Source organism: Schistocerca gregaria, chromosome 4, assembly GCF_023897955.1.
Source record: "Schistocerca gregaria isolate iqSchGreg1 chromosome 4, iqSchGreg1.2, whole genome shotgun sequence".
In the NCBI taxonomy this organism is placed as follows: domain Eukaryota; kingdom Metazoa; phylum Arthropoda; class Insecta; order Orthoptera; family Acrididae; genus Schistocerca; species Schistocerca gregaria.
The window spans coordinates 692570966-692594155 of record NC_064923.1 but is presented as its reverse complement, the minus strand read 5'-3'; the positions used below and the strand labels follow the sequence as shown (position 1 = coordinate 692594155).

At 41.9% G+C, this 23190-nt stretch overlaps 1 protein-coding gene across 1 annotated transcript in view; it reads right to left on the bottom strand.

The window, feature by feature from the left end:
- LOC126267453 (nephrin-like) overlaps positions 1-23190 on the bottom strand; it is a 943456-nt gene that overhangs the window by 365590 nt on the left and 554676 nt on the right. The window contains exon 4 of the mRNA XM_049972720.1: positions 18391-18501. Within this exon, the coding sequence (XP_049828677.1) occupies positions 18391-18501 (111 nt within the window). The remainder of the gene's footprint in view (positions 1-18390; positions 18502-23190) is intronic.

Genomic DNA, 23190 nt, shown 5'->3' with positions numbered 1-23190 from the left:
AACCGCAAGCACGGCGGAAAGACACGAGTGGCACACTAATCACATGAGCACATGTCGGTGCCTATATACCCGAATCGGAGTCACGCTACGTGCAAGAAGGGCCTCAAACGGCAAGTTACGTTATGTCCAGGAGTGTCAGATGATGCCGAAAAGGTGAAACAAGCCGCATCAGAAAAAAACTTAATGTAATAGCAACTTTTGTTCGTTCATAAAAACTGTTTTTTATACATCCACACTTATACTCCGCAGGCTACACCAACGGTGTGTGGCGGAGGGCACTGTAGTTCCACTGTCATTACCTCCCTTTCCTTTTCCAGTCGATTATGGTTTGCGGGAAGAACGACTGCTGGAAAGCCTCCGTGCCCGCTCCAATCTCTCTAATTTTAAATTCGTGATCTCCTCGGGAGGTATAAGTAGGGGGAAGCAATATATTCGATTCCTCATCCAGAAACGCACCCTCCCGACACTTGGACAAATTTTTTTCCCAAATTTTTGAAACATACATAACCCACATTCTAACTCTTTTGAGTGGGTGTATTAAGACTAAATATCTCTGCTATTAGTACTACAGACGTGGTTTATTAATGCATGCACACTATCTATTTATTCCGCAGCTTTTGCTATATGTGAATGATCGGCCTCTTAGCCTCTCTGGAATCCTGCCCACGTGGAGGCGGGCCGCTTCTACTAGAGAAACCACTCCATTTATACTACTCTTTTATTCCCCCCACCACCATACTGATCTAACTACATATACTAGCTACTATGAATGAAAGACTTAAACAAACGTAGTATTTACATATTTACAATTGCGCATTAGATCTGAAGCGCATTTACTCTCTCCCAAGGCAATTTTGCAAAATTACTGAACAATATTTCATTAACATTTCCTGTTTGCAGAAGCTGCCTCTCCATTGAGACAGCCTGTCCGTATATTGGGCACTCAAATACTGTGTGAAACCTGGACAGCAAGCTACACCGCGGTGCACAGCTCCTCACTTCCCGAGTGTGCCACTTGAGTTTGCTAAACATCTCCGTAACGCTATTACGCTTGCCAAATAATCCTGTGACGAAACGCGCCGCTCTTCTTTGGAACTTCTCTATCTCCTCTGTCAACCCAACCTGGTACGTATCGCACACTGATGAGCAATACTCAAGTATAGGTGGAACGAGTGTTTTGTAAGCAACGTCCTTTGTTGATGGACTACATTTCCTAAGGACTCTCCCAATGAATCTGAACCTGGCACCCGCCTTACCAACAATTAATTTTATATGACCATTCCACTTCAAGAGACTTCTTCGGTGTATCGATTTTGTTTCATACTTCTACAGGGAACTATTGGCTGCTATAAGAACCCCACCATGTGCATTACCTTTCATTTTCTTTATAAAGTGTAGCTGTGCTCTCAACGAACTGTAAGACTAAAATCCTTGAACTTTAAAATATAAATTAAATACTGATACTAACTGAGTGATACTGTAACGTATACTCATTTGCAATTTTAAATTCTTGTTTTTTTTTGTTTTTCTTTTTTCTACAGGAAAATTTACTTAAAAAATTTCAGTGTATAAGCTACGAAAAGATTCCCTTTTAACACTATTTGTTCATACGGGAATGGGCATACAGCCGTTGATAGAGAATTTGCTCTTCTAGTAACAGTAACTAATCTGAAGCACATACTGTACATAATACGATCATTGCTCAGTGCGACCTTTTTTATAAGGGTGGAGTGATTGCGACAGAGCAAACGCTGAGAGACGACGCGTTTCGCCGAATTAACTCCCGAGGCAATGTCTCGGAAACCTTGGCGACCTCTAAGTGGGGCAGGGACTTGCTTTCGCAGAACATAGCGTCGGCAATAATCGCCCCGCCATAAGTAGTCCTTATTTTATCCGCGAGACAAAGCAGAAGTTCTTGCGTGATTCAGGATCTCCCCCGCTGCGGTGCGTAACTCGGCACGGCTCATTTAACATTCATGTTACTCCATTGGCAGCCGTCCACGGCACGCTTGCCGCCCGTCCTCCGGCAGCCACGATGCAGAGCGGGCGAAACAAAAGGAGATGTCCTGCTACAGTAGGAGGGGGTGCAATTCTGCGTGGCGGTTTATCGCCCCGACCGCTGCCGGATGTTCTGAACGCATCGGTGCACACACGCTGTTGGGGAATCTGCAATCGCACCGACCGCCGGGAATTTGTACCGGCAGCGAGCAACGCACAAATAACTTGTTGTGCAATAGACAGAGTGTGTCTGTGAGTGTGTAGGAGGGGTGGGGCGGGGGAGGTGGAGGGGGTGCGGTGGCATGTGCACATGCCGCACTGCGTATTGTCGCCCCGTATTGCGAGAGCAGAGATGCTGGTACACTCGTGTTCCGTTTAATCTTGGACGTAACGCATAAACCCCTGCAGTGTGCTGAAATATGCAGGGTGTGAGGAAATTCCAGTTTAAAAACTTGTAGGACTTGTACGGGGGAGGGAGTACATAATATTTTGAGTACGAAACTATGTCCGGAAACGGCACCGTTTGAAAACATGTTTGCTGGGTGGGAATTCAACAGAGTAGCGATGATAAAGGATTGCATTGTATTGAGCTGGGGACCTAGGAACGACGGAGGGAGGCTTCGTCCGCGCCATAGCCCTCAGTGGTTCACAAACCCTCAACAGGCTACAGCAGTCCACTTACCCCACACCGAACCCAGGGCTATTGTACAGGGTTTGCGCAGCAATCGCTGACATAGTGTAACTGACGCGCAGGAAGGGGAACCAGCCCGCATTCGCCGAGGCATGTGGAAAACCGCCTTAAAAACCATCCACAGACTGGCCTGTATTCCAGACCTCGACACTAATCCGCCGGGCGGATTCGTGTCGGGGACTGGCACGCCTTTCCGCCCGGAGAGCAGTGCGTTAGACCGCACGGCTAACCGGGCGGGCATGGTGAGGGAGGTTACGTCGGGTCGGCTGATGTCATTTGACGTCTGTCCTACCGCTCTAACCTCAGTCAAGCCTCATCCACGCATCTGTCAGTGTTAGAGCAACATGGTTGAGATCACGTTTTCAGAATACACCGACATGATACTGCGAAGCTCACACTAACGGAAGAGCTACTCTTCGCCTTTATCAAGACTGATACGATATTGCAACGCCCGTGTTACTCCGAATAACGATGCAAAATTCCTTTGGACAAGCATGCACCTCCAAACTAAGTTCGAATCATAGTTCGGAAATAACACAGGCACTCCAGTATCGTATTTATCCGCCGACACTTGGCAAGCGACTTTCAGGTAACTGTAGGGCAATGTACGTAATGGATGTACGAGTATATGTTTTAGAAGCACGGTTGACGACATATGGAAGTTTGGGGGGGGCTATGAATCGTGCACGGATAGCCACATGGTAAGGCGACCACTTGCGGTGAGCGGGAAATCTGTGTTCGAGTTCCGGTCCTGCACAAATTTTCGCTGACGTCATTCGATTCTAATGCTGATGTCCGTATACGTAATTGTGAATACGTAAGTAATCGTGAATACATGTAATATTCATCAGTGTGTAAAAATAGCAGCCTTCTTTTCCAGAAACATTCACAGCCAATGATGGCAAGGACCTTGTACGCAGCCAACCAATAGTGACTTTACTAATATACTACAGCCACCTACTGAGGAAATTCTGGGTAATTTTTTGCGGCATTTCGAAGGAAGCGGAGGAATTCCCGATTGTCAGTGTGGCAAAACTTGCAGGTGCTTCCCTCCATTGTATAATGTTTGGGTGCGGAAGGGACTGCAAAAGACACGCGTCTGTGACGTTCGACATGCGAAGTGTACGGACGCATGTACTAGCCGCTCTCCGGTACTGAACATGGTGTTGGACACACTCGGCGTCCGACCATTAGCTTTCGGTGTACGCGTCTGCGAGGCGACATGTTGAATGCACACACACAGATCCAGACGCTTCCAGAAGCCTGGCATTTTTCTGGTGCAGTTATGTAGTATTTAAGCATCGCTATGCCTTATGCTCTGTGCAGGTTATAATTTGCGTAATTGCTTAGCAAGGGGAGTTGTTTTCTTGATTATGTTAGACAGATTTCTGTACAGGGATTGTGAATCAGTCCTCCCTTGTTTACTAACACATGACAGATGCTCAGACTTAAGACTAGTCGTTTGATTTATCCTGCAGTATTCTACTACAAGAAAATTGAAGTGCCTTCGGTACATTAGAGACAATCAGTAGGTTGAATAATCTTATACCACTATCAGATGTCAATAATTCTTGTGTACCTGTACGCCTATTAATGTTGATGTCGTACCCAACGATTTGTAATTGCATCGAGTAACTGAAATTTTAAATCGAAAATAAATGGCTTTAGTGTCAACTTTTCTTCCTTGCAACTAATTAATGAGGCCGCCCGATAAGAAAAAAATGTCGTCAGCACATTTAGACATTTTTCTACTATGGTGATTGTGTTTTTAAAACAGATGCCATTATAGGGAATATTCTCAAGTGGAGTGAGTTTGATATAACTGTATTAGTGTGGGTGTTTGATCGTCACCTATAAGTACACAGAGCAGGTTGAGTGATCTTTCATTTTCCAGTGTGTTTTATGGTGTTTATTAAATACAGTGTGCTGAGTTGGCAAGTGTGACAGGCAGCCTGCACTTAGCATTGCTGAACTGCAGATTACTCAGCCCCCACAAGAAGTATAAACCACCTAATAGGCAAAATACCAGATTTTCATGAGTGACTTTGCGAGTATCAAAAAATGTCACAGATTTTACCGTACCTCTTCATTACACTGAATTAGCAGCCTATATGTTTCACACCACCAAGGCACAGTAGACTTTTGCATGTAACATAAATTTCAAGTTGATTCCACGATCATTTTCATAGAAGAAGGGATCTTAACACTCGAATAGACAGAATGACAGACAAACACACAACAAAGGCTCCGTCTTTACCATCTGAAGTATGGGACTCTAAAAACGGGAAAAAGTACGTCAGAGAGCATAACACTTACTCGTGTTAGCCATAAACTTGACTCGAATAGCTCTATGTTTGAAACCCATGAGCCTACCCTCGTCTTGACTAATTACATAACCCGGTAGAGATATTTTTGTCCTTAGACGCTACCACGGACAGCTGATTAGTTAGCACTTCTCGGTCAGTGACGTCACATACGGTGGAAACAGCGGGATTCACTTTGTAAGTAGGCTGTTTAGGTTTTTATGTTGGTAACGCCACGTAGCACCCCGTATGAAAATCACTGACTGTGCTCTGTGCAGTCTATGGCTAGCGCTGTATTGCAGTAGTTTGAGTAACGAATATTTTTGTGAGGTAAGTGATTCATGAAAGATATGGGTTACTGTTAGTCAAGGCCATTCTTTTGTAGGGATTACTGAAAGTCAGACTGAGTTGCGCTAAAAAAAAATATTGTGTGTCAGTTTAGTGATGATCAGAATAAGTAAAGAGAGAAATGTCTGAGTACGTTCAGTTTTGCTCAGCTGCTTGAAGATCAAATAACTTAAGAGGTTCACCAGCATAGTCATTCTTAATTTTTCTAAGGGGATGTTTCAACTTTCATTGAAGCACATATACACTGTGTGATCAAAAGTATCCGGACACCACTAGAAACATGCGGTATTCATATTAGGTGCATTGTGCTGCCACCTACGGCCGGTACTCCTTATCGTCGACCTCAGTAATCACTAGACATTGTGAGAGAGGAGAATGGGGCGAAGCGAGAAAGTCACGGACTTCGAACGTTGTCAGGTGATTGTGTGTCACTTGTGTCATACATCTGTACACGACATTTCCATATTCCTAAACATCCCTAGCTCCACTGCTTCTGAAAAAAATGGTTCAAATGTTTCTGAGCACTATGGGACGTAACATCCACTGCTTGCAATGTGATAGTGAAGTGAAACCGTGAAGGGACACGTACAGCACAAAGCGTACAGGCCGACCTCATCTGTTGACTGGCAGAGAACACCGACATGTGACGAGGGTCGTAATGTGTAATAGGCAGACACCAATTTAGAACATCACACAGGAGTTCCAAACTGCATCAGGATGCACTGCAAGCGCTGTGACAGTTAGACAGGAGGTGAGAAAGCTTGAATTTCATGGTCAAGCGGGTGCTCATAAGCCACACATCACGCCGGTAAATACCAAACGACGCCTCGATTGGTGTAAGGAGCGTAAACATTAGACGACTGAACAGTGAAAATGTGTTGTTTGGAGTGACGAATCACGCACGATACACAATGTGGCAATCCGGTGGCAGGGTCTGGGTATGGCGAATGCCCGGTGAAAGTCATCTGCCAGCGCGTGCAGTGCCCACATGAAAATTCGGAGATGGTGGTGTTATGGTCTGGTCATGTTTCTCGTGGAGGGGGCTTGCAACCCTTCTAGTTTTGCATGGCACTATCACAGAACGGGCGTACATCGATGTTTTAAGCACATTCTTGCTTAACACTGTTGAAGAGCAATTCGGGTATGGCGATTGCTTTTTTCAATACGATCGAGCACCTGTTCATAACGCACGGCCGGTGGCGGAATGGCTACACGACATTAACATCCCAGTAATGGAATGGCCTGCACAGAGTCCTGACCTGAATCCTATAGAACACCTTTGGGATGTTTTGGAACGCTAACTCCATGCCAGGCCTCACCGACCGACATCAATGTCTCTACTCCGTGAAGAATGGGCTACCACTCCCCAAGATACCTTCCAGCACCTGATTGAACGTATGCCTGCGAGAGTGGAAGCTGTCATCAAGGCTAACCGTGGGCAAACACCATACTGAATTCCAGTATTACTGACGGAGGGCACCACGAACTTGTAAATCATTTTCAGCCAGGTGCCCGGATACGTTTGATCACACAGTGCACCTCCATCACCATTATCTGAACTTGCCACTATGTTGCAGGAAGAAAGCTATAAGATTCCCTTGAAAACCATATAGGATCTGCATTTACCGATTCCGTGGTGACTGGAAGATGTTTTGTATGGCATCGGTTTTCCTACACGTTATTAGACATGGTAATGCGTTATGTTTTCGGTGCTTCTATATTTTAGATTTTGTTCCACCAACCCCCTACTCCTCCTTGCCAAAATTCAATGTTTCCACAGCAGTAGGAGCCAAAATGAGTAATAACTTCGCAAACGATGGGAGACGGAATGAAAGTATGACGAGATAGATTAAAATATTGATTTAGTTAAGGTAGACGTAAACGTTATTGATACGTGAGAATGGAGGTAGATAACAGAAAATGGACGGAAAGAACAACTTGTAGGTGCAGTTGTACTGAAAAGAATGAATAGGAAAGCCGCCTGTTAAAGTTTTGCACGAAGCACATTTTAATCGTTGTAAACATCTGGTTTAAGAATCATTGAGGATAATGTTTAATGGAAGAGACCCGGAAAATAGTGAAAGATTTCTGATAGATTACACAATGGTAATTCCAGATTTTAAACTGCAGTACTCAACAAGGCAGATATTGACTCTATCCACAATTCATTCGTTATGAACTGCAGATTAAAAGGAAAAGTAGCGGAAAGGAAAGAATTATGGAGATGGGATCCGAATGAACTGAGAGAACCACAGGTTGTTAGAGGTACGGAAAATGAATACAATACAAGACAAACGGGTAAATTTGAGAGACAAAATACTGAAGGCACTACAGTATCAAACAGACAGAAACATAAGGTCCACCAGAAATCACTAGGTGACATTATAAATATTGCAATTACTTAACGTAGGGGGAAAATATAAAAATGTAGCAGATGAAGCATTTAAAATGAAATCCAGGTGACTAAAAATTAGAGTGATACAAAATGCCATCTTGTAAGGCAAAACTGACTATAGCAAAAAGATGAAGGGCATAGAAGCATGAATACGGGCAGCATATTTCAGATGCCACCCGTTGGAAAATTAAAGAGGCAGTGTCTCGCTGGATTTCTCGGTGTGTTGGATTAATGGTGTGATTCCGGGTGTTAAGCCTTCTTTTATGTGTAAGATGAAAAAAAACAATCTGGTTGAATATCCAGAATTACACTATTAAGTAAAGAAACCTTAAGAGAAAAGAAAAGCGCTTGTCCAACATCTTAAGAACTCAGATGGCAAGCCAGTACTAAGCAAAGAAGAGAAAGCTGAAAGTTGCACGGAATATGTAAAAGAACTCTGCAACGGAAGCTGACATCAATTACAGGAAGAGAAGTAGATGAAGAAGAGGTGAAAGATACAAGGTTGCATCAAGGCTATGACAGCGCATTGAAAAATCAGATTCGAAACAATGCACGTGTAGTAGGTGACAACAATCTGAATTACTGATGTGATTGCGAGAGCCAGCTGCGACAAAACTATTCACCTGACATGCAACAAACATAACAAGTGGGGTACTCTCAGACCTCAAGAACAAAGTAATAGTTCCAATTTCGAAGAAGACAGAACTGTGACAGCTATAAACGCAATGAAACCATTTGTTTTATAAGTGGTGTTTAAAAATGTTGCTACGAATTATTCACACAAAAGAGGAAATACTGAATGAGGCCGGTGTCGGGAAATATCAGTTAGAGTTCCGCAGAAACATGGCAACACGCTAGGTAATATTGATTCCACCATTTGTCTTAGAAAATTCATTTAAGAAAAGCAAACCTACGGTTACGGTATTGACAGAATACAATAATATTTCGACAACATTGAGTGGAATACGTTCTTTTAAATTCTGAAGGTAGAAGCGATATAATGCACAGAAGGAAATCTCTTACAAAAAAGATACTGTAGTTGTGAAGAACAATAAAAGATTTGCCGATTAAATTTCAGTTCTGTCACAGGCAGCACAGAACTTGAAAGAGTATCTACCTGAACGGAGTGGGCGGGGTCTTGAAAAGAGGGTACCAGTCAGGCGTCAACAAAAACGAAACGATGATAGTTGAATTTAATCGAATTAACTTAGGGAAATAGGAAGAAACATGTTTCCGAAAAACAGAAAATTGTTGACACAGAATAAAATTTCACGTATAAAAAGCGGCAGAAAGCAGGTTCTAATTGAGGTAATTGTTATTCTAGTTATGTAGAAGCGAAGGTGCTTGCATAGCGTAGAATAGGGTGAAGAGATGCATTAAACTAGTATTTGGAGCCGGCTGGTGTGGCCGAGCGTTGCTAGGCGCTTCAGTCTGGAACCGCGTGACCGCTACGGTCGCAAGTTCAAATCCTGCCTCGGGCATGTATGTGTGTGATGTCATTAGGTTAGTTAGGTTTAAGTAGTTCTAAGTTCTAGGGGACTGATGACCTCAGATGTTAAGTCCCATAGTGCTCAGAGCCATTTGAACCATTTAGTATTTGGAATGAAAACCACAACAAGATAATTTTCTTTGGAGTGGAGATTTGTCTAAAAGTATAAAGAGGTACCAAGCAGTGTCTTCCAACAATTCGACAGTTACTCACTGTTTGTCAGTCAGACTTAATGATCGTTTCTATGTTCTGTAGTGTGTTCCTTTACTAAATCTACCGTCTCACTCAGCTGCACACTGTTGATCATCTACAAAGTGACCGAGACAAATTCTTCAAGGCTTAAAAATGTGCGAATAGAGGCACATTAATGACTGCAAAATAGCTGACGAAGAAAGATTTATAGTTGTCTCGTCACAATGACATTTTTCAGGTTTTGCGTTGTTGTGGTCTTAGTCCGAGGAATGGTTTCATTCATCTCCCCGCACTAGCCGACCCTGTGCAAGACCTTTCCATCTTCATCCCCCCTCCCCCCTCCATCCCACCGTCCCCACACCTCCCCGTCAGAGTTATAAATAAACTGTTCCTTGATGCATGGGGGTGCATTCTGTCAACTTCTATTTCTCGAACTGGCGATTAGCTTGAGTGCTACTAAATTAAGCTTAAAGCATTTTTTGATGACTCCCTACATTTCAAAAATTTCCATTCAGTTCCTGCTTGTACTTATCGTCCATGTTTCTCTTGCGTGACCTGGAAACATAATATTATCTGGATGAGGTATTAACACATTTCTCTTTTTCAGATAAGTATTTCTTGCAATTGCATCCTATTCACTACTGCCATCGACCTTCATTTTGCATCCCAAATATCAATACACGCCCCTCAGGACAGTGGCGGATAGATATTGGGGGTGCGCGGGGTGCGCTTCCCCCTCCCCCCCTTCCCCCCCCTTTGCGGGACCACCCACATAGCAACTAGGGCCGCCCCCGCCAGTCAGCCCGCACGCTATTCGTTCGTTTCTTTCGTCAGTCGACTTGACTGAATCGAGTAATCGAGTAGTTGTACTTTCCTATGTAGCTCACGCGTCCGCGTCATCGTATTTTATACGTTTCTGTCTGGCACATAGATACCCTACCGGTACCTACGAGAAAAGTGGCGGCCATTCTAGCGACCTCGATACGTTATTCCGTCTGGCATTTGTTCGAGAAAAGTCGCAAATATTGTACTGTTTGTTTGTACAGAGATCATTCGATACATAGTGTTTCAAATACGTTCCTATTCGCTGAAGAGAAAGCTTATTTACATTCAGAAGCAGAAATACTAACTCTGAAGAATGGTTAAGTAAAAATCCTAGTTGTAGTAACAGCAAGTGTCAAGATTAGTCAAGATTGAGAGTGATCAATTGATTGTGAAGTATTAATAATAGAAATTCATAGGAATTTCTCAGTAAAAATAATGTTACGAGACAAGTAACAATATTTTTACTAATAAGGGAACAGTAGTTTCACGTACCTAACTTGTAATACGTTAGAACGACGCCTGCCAAAGCCAATATTCACCTTCGAGTTCTGTCTATTTGCGAGTTTATTATCACTATGTTTACACTGAGTGACGTTACGAGCATAACATATCTAGTCAGCAATATCTTACGAGATCTTAGCTTGGACGTCGCGTCGCAAAAGCAAAATTAGATTCGACGCTCAAGTTGTGAGACGGATTGAGAGCTAATGCCTTACCCACTTTGCTCGTACTGTTGAAGAGGCGAAGGCAGTTACGGAACAGTTACACGTGGAGATGAGTGTTCCTCTTGTTACAGGCAGACACAGACACGGCGAAAACTGCGATCACAGTGATGAGGCTATGACATGATGGAAAAGAAGTGTTTTTATTCCAACACTGAACCATGTTACCGATGACATGAGAGAAGGTTTTCCCGAAGAAATTATTTATCATTTGAAATACAACATCCTTCTGCACTCACAACTACTAAAACATGACGCTAGTGATCTGGCACAAAAACTGAATCAGTGCTTAACCGAACTACCGTTCTTTGAAGGAGAATCACTCTTTGTAATTAGTTAGAGACTAATGGGAGAGATTCTTCAATAAAAGCAAACGAGCATAGATCGTCATTCTGTACAAGCATTGTCTGTTTGCCTTAGATCTGACTACCATACTTTGCACACGCTGCACTAAATATTTACTTGTCTACCTGCATCTGTTGCTACAGTAGAAATAAGTCACCATCAGATTAATGGGAAAAAATTCTTAAGGGACCGAAAATAAATTCATACTCAATAACAGTAGATAACTGGCCACAACAAACAAATGGGAACTATATCAAACTGCAATGTGAAAACATACTAAGGTTTGGGTAATCACGTAATACATACTTATACAATGTGAAACTGCACCACTACGTCATGTACGGCGTTCCGGAAGATTACTAGGCCACTGGGCGGCAGTAATGGCGAGCATTAATACTTCAGACTGAGAGATGGTTATTAAAATCCCTTGAAAATTACAAAGAGACCACCTGGAGGTGGTGTACTTATTTATTTTTATCTATTAGTTTTCACTTTATGGCCTACATTGGGCCATTTTAGTCAATATTATGAATTAAGTCTTCTGTTTCTTGTTGGCCTAATACAGTTTCATTCCTTCAGATCTTGCCCTCTCCTCCTTATCTGGAATAACCCTCCCCGTTCTCTATCAATTGTTATTGGCAATGTGATATATTTGTCGTGAAGTATCTTGAGCACATCTGTCTTGCATTTCAAATCTTCCATCGTAGTCTGGAATTAAAAACTAAATATAGACCATATCAAAAAGTATAAAGTAACAACTGTATTAGGCATAAAATCATATCTGATGTTGTATGGGAAGAATGCCAATACAAGAATGCGAGGCAAAGTGGAAGCGGCCAATCCATAGGTTGGCACAAATAATAATCATTTTGTTACAGAACACTCATCATTAAAATAGGTAAATTAAGAAATATGTTAAACGCTTGTGTTAAAACATCAGTCACAGAAAATATTTTTTTACGTGGTTAACCAAGTAAGAAGTTGATAAATGACAGAAATGAAGTAAACCTAAAGATAGTACCATATGTAAATATACAGGTATGAATCACGTGGAGATAATGATGGAACGAATAGTAAAATTTCTGAATTAGTAAATGATATTCTAGTGTCAGTTGCAAGGTTTTTCGATGGGACTGAACGAAGAATATATCACTGCATAGGGTGTTGGTTAAGCTTCTCAGCTTAAAAACTGCTGTTGTTGAATTTATGAAGGAAAAATAAGTGCAGGGACGAAATATAGAATATATGGGATCGATTAAATACCTAGCATTTAAAGTGAACTTGACTGCGCCCATTGCAAGATGAAAAACATTTTATTTCTGATTTGGTACGATGTATTCAAAAAAGAAAGTCGCGTCGTAGAATGGACACATTCTGACATAAGTAGTCCAGTGTCCTAAACTCGCTCATCTTAAAAAACAAAAAAATGCCCGTCGTTTGAATAACTAATTTTAGCCCTGAAATAATTACAAGATTATTTTTCTAAGCGTTGTGACGACAACGCTAATCTCACATCTGTTTTCTGTATGTATTCGTGACGGTTTCGCGTTTCGGTTGAAGGCGGCCCTGCGCATGTGCAGATTTGTGTGACTGAGCTGCAGCGTAATTCCTGTTTTAAAGACAAAATCTCTTACGTTACAACTGCGCAGTGTGTCTACATTCTTTCCCTCTGATGGAGCTTTGCAGCTCCTAATAAAGACGTTGCAAGAGTGCTACAATATTTCGATTAAGATTTGTGTGTGAAAGATATTTTTCCAATTATGACATTAAATTGGTCAGAATTATATGGCAACTTGAGTGCCAAAATTTGAGAAAAATAGTCTCTTCTCTCCGTATGCCGCACGTCTGTACCAGGAAACAGCTATGATATTTCTTCAGTGTACCAAAAGTAGTTAAATAATACTCTATACCAGTTTCGTTTGTTATCATGGAGTAAAGATGTATGAAATGTGAAACCAAATCTCTTACAGACAGCCTTATGTGCTGATGGGTGAAGTGTGCAGCAAGACTCAGCATTATGGCACATGAGTGAGGTAACGAGCCGAATTTTAGGGCTCCCCTGCTATCAAGGGCCCACACACAATCGAAAGATGGAAGCCACCCGTTGCATGGGCATGCCTCGCTTCATAGGTCGTACGCGCGTGGGCAAATCGTAGTAATCAGCCAGTGATCAATGACCGTATGAAAATCTCAGACTATATGATGAACTGCATGTGTTGCGTGGGGAAGTCGCAGCCTGTTTTCTAGTTACCAAGCGATGTTACACAGTTAAGTTTCGTTTCACTTTGCGTAGATTGCGTAACAATGGTACAATTATAGTTATTGATGGACAATGAACCAGACTGAGAAGTTAAGTTGGGGCTGAAGTTGCTATCTGCAGGAAGAAGTGATACAAAATAAAACCTCCTATTTTGAAGTGATTAGCATAGATTGTGCTGCAACGGTAGAATTGACGGAAACCTTGTAGTAGTAGTTTCGATACATTGGGCTCCATGTGATGATTTTGAGTAATTCATGAAGCAAGAACACCCGTTATTAATGTTTTTAACTTATAAGTAGAATGACGTACCGTAATATTAAGTAGGCATTTTAAATTAAATATTTAGGGCAAAACTATTGTACAGCTGTAATCAAATCCCTTGTTTTTATTTTAATTTAGCTCTCCCTCACATTATTTATAACAAGAGTATTGTAATCGCCAGTGTCGATATTGACAAGATAGTAGTTAAAATGATTGAACTGTCAACTGTTGCGCTCTTCTTTTATGCGTGAATGAACCAACATAGTATTCGCATATGGAGTGAATTAAAACACTTCGGTTACTGGTAAACCATGTACGTGCAGGCTTACACATTTCCAAGACTCTATTTTAATGTGAATAAACCTAGAACTGTGTCATATCAGTCACTCAACTAGAGCTGTTTCGCGGGTGTCACGAACTAGGACATTGTATAGACAAGTATTCTACATAAATTCGTCAGTACTACGAATATGAAACTATGCACACCCTGGAGCTGCAGTCTCACAACGTCAGGTTAGCGATGAAAACTGCAACAGAAAAGCAGCTGAATAATGGTTCAAATGGCTCTGACTTAACTTCTGAGGTCATCAGTCGCCTAGAACTTAGAACTGCTTAAACGTAACTAACCTAAGGACATCACACACACCCACCCCCGAGGCAGGAGTCAAACCTGCGACCGGAGCGGTGGCTCGGTTCCAGAACAGCAGTCAACATTTGCCACAGCTATATAACGAATCGAAACTATTCAATGTCGAGTAGCACAGAACACAAGACCGTCGAATACCAGCGTCGTGCATCATTATCGCCGCACAATCTCGGAATCTTGTAACGAGTTGAGGTGTAGGCAAAGTCGATATTTTTTGAAAAGTGCTGCTGGATAAAGTCAGACTACATTGCCTGTAGAATCTGTTTTCTCTTTAAAAGAAAACGTTCTTGCCGTCGGATTAACATCGGATTAACACAACATTATCTTTTCAGCCGTACCAATATATAAATGTAGTGAGTGAATCGCATCCTCTTGCAAAAACTGTTCTACCGTTGCGTTAAATAATAATCACGCATGCTCCAATTCATTCAGTGCATTAACTAGTTTTCGCATATTCTGGCTCGCGGTGTAGGAAATGAATATTTCTCTGAAGTGACCGTATTTGCGAACTGCAGTTATACGACCTGTGAGTGAACATATCATAAATGTTCTTTGTTCTGAGTGATGGAGAACTGCAGTCTGCATGGTATTCAAATCTGACAGCTGGTGTCCACACGTGTGGGACTCGCTTCGTTAAATATTACGCGAGTTGCGTTGGTTGCGCGCATCGAGAAACCGAGCGAATATCTGGGTGCATGCACATTCGCTATTCACCATTGCGGGCATTCAGATAAAGATGATATGAGGTGGTGTGATGGTGGATGGCCCTCCCACAGACTCAGAGATGAAATATTAAAAGTTTTGGCTGGCTTCGTTGTCTACGGGCTGGGATACGTAGTTGCAGCATTACAAGCCATATACTGCTGAGTCTATAGTATACAATATGACTATTCACATGAATCGAATGGTCAAAGGTTCCTATCACTCGGCAACTGTAAATTTTGAGCGTACATAGACATTTTTAAACGAAAGATTGCAATTTAATAAATTCTGCAGGTACTATTTTAACCACTTTAAATGATGAGTGCGATAGCAGAACTACCTTTAAGAATGCTCGATATTCCTGTAAAACATTTATTGGTGTCGATGGCCCAGCAATTAAATAAAATATAAGTTCTAATAACTGGAAATAATAGATTCCTACTTGAAGTAACTGGGTATGAACAACAACTTAGCAATCGAGATATTCACTTCGAAAAGCCTACAGCATCTTCACTGCAGAAGCCACAGAAATCTCGCTAGAGCGCTTCCACTCGCAAAACCGCTAGTCCTTCCCGCGACACTGCGTCCCTTGCTCCGTACTGTTCACGACTCTCTCGCGTCCTCTCCCGTACCGCCCAGAACTGCCCTGTCCTCTCTCGACACGATCCTCCTCCCCCACTTCCATACAATCTCTCCACGTGTCCGTTTTGCAACGACCGCTGTGATTGGCTAGAGCGCTCCCGCCCTGTCTCCAAGCCAAGGCACACTCACAAACATAATGAAACACACTCTAAATACTGGATTTACATTTAAATAACTTTAAATTGATTAAATATTCCTACGGCTGGACCATAAACACTCTTTAATACACATTATTAAATACATAAACAAATTAAATAAGCATATATCAATGGAATAGAATAGAAGTAATGCAGTAGCCTAAGGTCTCTGTGCTTTCTAAAAAACAGTAAATAACTGACTAATTTTTTCATGAATGGTATATATCGGATATAAACGAAGACATAGATGAACAAATATATTTATAAGCATGCTGCTAACGTGTTTTCGTGTAACTGTGGAGTACTTGCGGCCTGACGCGATTAATAGTAATCAGCCGCTTTGACGTCCAATAACTCATGTACTATTAAAGTTATATGCCTGTAACTCATACCAATTTAGGTTTACAATAATAGCTTTCTAAAGACACGTCGATCGACAAAATTGGATGAACTGCTTAGATTTTGGAAATTCGTTGCTGGGTGTTACTTATATACACTCCTGGAAATGGAAAAAAGAACACATTGACACCGGTGTGTCAGACCCACCATACTTGCTCCGGACACTGCGAGAGGGCTGTACAAGCAATAATCACACGCACGGCACAGCGGACACACCAGGAACCGCGGTGTTGGCCGTCGAATGGCGCTAGCTGTTCAGCATTTGTGCACCGCCGCCGTCAGTGTCAGCCAGTTTGCCGTGGCATACGGAGCTCCATCGCAGTCTTTAACACTGGTAGCATGCCGCGACATAGGATCCTATGCAGTGCCGTAGGGGACCGCACCGCCACTTCCCAGCAAATTAGGGACACTGTTGCTCCTGGGGTATCGGCGAGGACCATTCGCAACCGTTTCCATGAAGCTGGGCTATGGTCCCGCACACCGTTACGCCGTCTTCCGCTCACGCCCCAACATCGTGCAGCCCGCCTCCAGTGGTGTCGCGACAGGCGTGAATGGAGGGACGAATGGAGACGTGTCGTCTTCAGCGATGAGAGTCGCTTCTGCCTTGGTGCCAATGATGGTCGTATGCGTGTTTGGCGCCGTGCAGGTGAGCGCCACAATCAGGACTGCATACGACCGAGGCACACAGGGCCAACACCCGGCATCATGGTGTGGGGAGCGATCTCCTACACTGGCCGTACACCTCTGGTGATCGTCGAGGGGACACTGAATAGTGCACGGTACATCCAAACCGTTATCGAACCCATCGTTCTACCATTCCTAGACCGGCAAGGGAACTTGCTGTTCCAACAGGACAATGCACGTCCGTATGTATCCCATGCCACCCAACGTGCTCTAGATGGTGTAAGTCAACTACCCTGGCCAGCAAGATCTCCGGATCTGTCCCCGATTGAGCGTGTTTGGGACTGGATGAAGCGTCGTCTCACGCGGTCTGCACGTCCAGCACGAATGCTGGTCCAACTGAGGCGCCAGGTGGAAATGGCATGGCAAGCCGTTCCACAGGACTACATCCAGCATCTCTACGACCGTCTCCATGGGAGAATAGCAGCCTGCATTGCTGCAAAACGTGGATATACACTGTACTAGTGCCGACATTGTGCATGCTCTGTTGCCTGTGTCTATGTGCCTGTGGTTCTGTCAGTGTGATCATGTGATGTATCTGACCCCAGGAATGTGTCAATAAAGTTTCCCCTTCCGGGGACAATGAATTCACGGTGTTCTTATTTCAATTTCCAGGAGTGTAATTTACAGTCGGATACTAAACTTTAAACTAATAAAGGTATTGAAAATCTGATTGATTTCACCATCAGAATCTTCATGGAAATAATGGTAAAGTACATGTTTATTTTTAAGTTATCATAATTCCTCTGGCTATTATTAACCTCTACATGAGCTGTGTAATGTCTGCCATCGTGGTTTCACAAAGTCCGCCATCTTTGGCCCTCCTGGCATACAAATGTCCTCCATCGACACAAAGCCTATTCCACGACACAGCGTTAACATGGAATTCCCAGCCACGTGGATGGCCTGGACCACGCGCTGGGGTTGCCCCTCTTGCTCCGGCTAATTTACGACCCTACGTGGTCGCTGACGATCCCTGGCTTGCCGAATGGCTCATGCGGCCTCACCAACTCCGAACATAGTATATTTTCAGGACGTCACAACTAGCCCGTTACCTCACACCACCTTTGGAACTAAATACTTGAGGCAATTGTATTTAAAGTCAGAGAGAGATATTTATTTGGTTTTGTTGATCCTGGTTTTTGCATGTTTGAGAAAAGGTACCGGTCGACCCACCTCAGGAAACGACATGTGGAACTACTCACGCTCGACCAACACTATGTAATAACGAGATTAGGTGACTACTTGATTATATGGTCATTTACGCTATATAGATTAGGTGCTAATATAAAAAATAAATAGTAATGAGTGTAAGAGCTTAGTGCTCTGAATATCTCACATTGATAACACTTACCGCCATAGACGTCACAATAGAGAAAAGGGCTGTCTCCCTCGGTGTATGGTCCGACGACCGATGTTCGATTGTTTCCCGCCTCATCCTGGATCACCAGATGCGTTGGCGGTTCTGTAACAGAAATAGGAGACATAAGCATGCAAGCACTAAAGTGCGTCTTATCTACTTCACGATAAACGCATCTGCCACAATCACACAAAAACTAATCTTTAATAACAACTTGTATGAGGATTTTTGACATCACAAGTGATTAAAAGGTGTTTTCTTCTTCATAGTGTAGTTGAATGTATATAACAATTACACTGATTTACAGACTGAAGGCATACATTAGTTTTACTGGCAGATCACATTAGTCTCAGATATTATATTGTTGTTGTTGGTGGTGGTTGTGGTGGTGGTGGTGATGGTAGTGATAGTGGTGATAATGGTATTCTGGTCTTGCCACCAAAGACTGGTTTGATACTGTATTCAGAGCTACTCTTTAGTAAGCAAACGTCTTCACCCTTGCATAGCAATTACAGTTCACAACCACTCGAACCTGCTTGCTGTAATCATACCCTGGTGCCCCTTTACAAATCCTCCGCAACACCCCCCTCTATTCCCACTCCTTCCAACTTCACTATTCCTTGATACCTCACGGCGTGTCCTTTTAGCTGATGCCTTGTTTTACTCAGTCGTCCTAAGCGCTCTTTTCTTCTCAATTTGATTTAATAACTCTTCATTAGTTACTTGTTTTACCCATCAAATCTTCAGCTTTGTTCTGTAGCACCATAATTCAAAAGCTTCTATTCTCATCCTTCTATACCACTTACCGTACACGTTTACTTACATGCAGGGTGTACCGGGTACAGGTATACATGTGGTACCTTAGTATGTATAAAACTAAGGGTGATCGGTTATTTTACTCTGTGTCGAATGGTGCATCCATTAACGTGTGACTGCCTGTGCGACCTGATATCTTCTGCATGGCTGTAACTGCACCGTTAAGTGGGATACACGTGTGAGTAAAGACTAACCGTTTTGGGTGCACTTCGATAAATCAACACTTGATTTGCTTCCCAGAGGAAATCATGCATTAATGGATTGTTCTTGCCATATGTACTTGGAAGTACTAACCAACTTAAAAATATACTACTTCCAATAGCTATAGTTATTAGTCTGCAGATTAAGTTAATCCGATGTAATGTTGTTCAGTACACTGTCATCAGTCACCAACAGAAATATCTGCATTTATCCCTGTTACATTCTTTGTTGTTAATGCGGTTTTCAGTCCTGAGACTCGTTTGATGCAGCTCTCCATGCTACCCTATCCTGTGTAAGCTTCTTCATCTCCCAGTATTTTATAATATTGCTTGCGATTGCCAGTCTGCATTTTATATCTTCTCTGCTTTCACTAATATCAGTTACCCTGCTTCCCAAAGAGCAAACCTTTTCTACAATATTCAGTTTCTTGATTCCTAATCAGATTCCGTCACTGTAATCGTGATTTAACTTTATTACTCACCACTTTAATACTCTCCATTAACCTTGATTTACATGAACTGATGTGCACATTATAACCTCTTCTCAGTTCACTATCCAAGAATTTCAGGTTACGTTCCAAGTCTTTTGCAGTCTCTGACAGAATAATGGCGACATCGTCTGTTGGATATTTTTTTTTATTTCTTCTCCTTGTACTCTATACCTCTTTCGATATTTGTCTGTGGTTTCTTTCACTGATTGTTCAGAAAACAGAAGGATTTTGAAGAGTGTTTTCCAGTCAGAATTGTCATAAGATTTCTCTGGATACACAAATCTTATAAATATTTTCTTTCTACAATTTGTCTTCTATGATAAATCGTAGGGACATCATCGCTTAGCGTGTTCCTACCTTGGTCATTTTCTAACTGTCTCACATCATTTGGAAAGAGGCAAAATCGTGAGTAGTCGGACCACACGACACGCCTCCAGTCATACGCTGAACTGTTTCTGCGTCGTATGCCTAGTTAAATGAAGGCGGTATTACAATATTTTGCACTGTGAGCAGTTGGTTTTTGCCAGGTGCTCCCGATTCCCACTACCTGCCGCACACAGTTATCTTCCAAAATGTGGCTTCGAAACAGGTACGTATGCTCTTGGACTCACTGACGAAACAAATTCTTATCATGCTTCAAACCTACTGACACTGACACTCGCTTCGGTCTTTGCTTGTTACGATTTGGTTACGACCAATGTTATTATGCCGTGATACATGACAGCGAATGAAACACTATTATTTACAGCTACGTTGGACAGTCCACGTTGACATCCCAACAAATCCGGCAACTTCATTCAGGAAGAGTTATGATGCAAACAGATACGGAAGCTTCTTCCTGCCAATCTCTTCAGTCTCCAAGTAGACCCATTTTACTTTGTAGATGACATACAATCGACGGGCATAACGACACTACTTCACTCCTGTGACTTACGTCTATGAAGGGGGTACATCATTTCCTCGTAACAGTTCAACACCCTCTACAACTTTCTAAATCGATCCGCCAGTTCACCTGTGGAGTGGGTAACATAGTCCAGTGATCTGATTTGCATCTAATTGTAATGCAAGGTAGTAAGTGGAATGCACACTTGAGAATCTGTTGGTGCTGACACAGCTTAGGGCAATCACGTAACTCGTCTAGCTGTGCCCATTTTTACTGGGCATATGAGGCACTGATATGGTCAAACAGGAGGATGTTGCAGGCTATAGCGAGGAAATTTCCATAATTCACACCATGTACAGATTTTACTACTTCTGCTGTATCTCATTATACCACAACAGTGGAGGTTTAGCAGAACGAGTGTCTACATAAGTTTCCGTTCGACCTCGGTATAAAAACGAGGCTAAGTGTTTTGGACTATTTTAGATGCTCATTCAAAGACATATGGAGATTGTTTTTAGTGTACATGTTACTGAAATGTTTCCTTTGTAATGACACATTTTTCGCTTAACTGGTCACATTCATAATTTAAGTACGCTTGTCCCTTTCTTTTTATTTATCGAGATACATCGCTATTTTTCAAATACCGTTTATATTATCACCCAGTTTCTGTAGTTTTACTTTCTGATGTCTCCCTTCACTAACTTCCATAAAATAATTGTTAATGCAAGAAACCAAGAACTAGAGTTACATGATATCAGCGTCTTACGACATAGCATTAAATGTTGTCGCACATCTTCGGTTTCACACCACATACGGAACATATATCGGGCCAATGTGGAAACTTTTCAAAATACAGTATCTGGTAAACGACTTACACTTTAATCCTGCAATGACCACCACAGACATTTTAAGGTATCTGAGTTTCAATTTTTCAGTGAAAATTGGCATTGTTCCATTTAAAAAAGTGTGTTTGTCCCAAAAGTGTACTTTCTGTTATTACAATCACTTCATTGGCTAATAGTACGAGTTTCTGACCAATAATACAGTTTGTGGAAACCGAAGATCAACAGCACCTTTCATTTCCGCGATATCTGCAGAGCACGTTTTAGGTGATTCAGCCTGTACATCTGATCAAATACCCTAAATTCGGGCCAAAACGATGGTTTTCTTCCTGTTCTGGAAATGAAGCATTGTATTAACTATTAACGATATTAACAGCAACTATCCATCAATAAAGTTTTTATATGATAACTTTCATTAGTCTCATTTATAAAGTTTGCGAATTCTGAATTGACACTTCCTGTTTCGTAATATTACTATGTAGATGATGTAAGAACATACTATTAGCATCTGATGAATATACCGGGTTGTGTAGTAGTAGTCCATGAAACATCTTCGTTCATAACGTTTCTCCCTGTGCAGCACTGGATATCTTCACTGTTACCGCTGAGTATTGCCGACTGACAGGTCGTACATCGTAGAAAGACATAAATATCGTGGAAAGGGGTTTTCATCTCGCCCTCTGTCGCCTGACCTTGAGTTGGTTCATTGGAACAAGGAGCATCTGTGAAGTTTTACAATGCAACTCTGGACAAAACGTTAGGAATTGAAAACTTTCGTGTACCACGACCTTAAAACCTGGAATATTCACCAGCTGCTAATACAGTCGATCGTTAAAGCCTTAATTGTAACATTAGTAAAGAACTTCTTATAAATAAATAAATAAAAATTACGTCCCTATCTGAGATGCAATGTGGTATGTTTCACTAATTGACTTGGTGAGAGAATTTCTACACTTAAATATCTTCTAACTGGAGTTTGCTTCTTTAATTTCTATATCTCCCATAAAACAGCTGTTACATAGCTTGTTTTATGTTCAGTGAATCCATAGAGTCTTACTTGCGTTCATTTAACGACGAATAAAAATTAACGTGAATAACACAACAAAACTCAAAGTGGCAAGAAGGGAAAACTAAGATGCTGATTAGGCCGTTTAAAACGATACGGGTAATTTATACCTGTAACGCAATACTTGCAACTATTTAAATAAGAATTTCTACAGAATTTTAAAAGAAGCACACAGGAATGCAGATGCATGTTTCGTTGAGCAATTAAAACATGATTTTTATTTCCCAAAAATGTGCAAAATATTGTGTATGGTTGGCTAAGATATACCAGAAATTTGATGTGGAAACTTTCTGAAATTAATATTCTCACATATTTGTAAAGGCGGGACAAACAAGTGGGATTCTTAGTGCAGTAGTATTCGACCAGCCGAAACATGTGATATTCCAGTGTCTTTGGAGAGTGCTGTAATGCTCCGTGGGAATAAAATGGTATAGTTGGAAAGTAGAACATTGGAAGAAATCAATACTGTGAAGGTATCACCATTCTATTTCAGCAG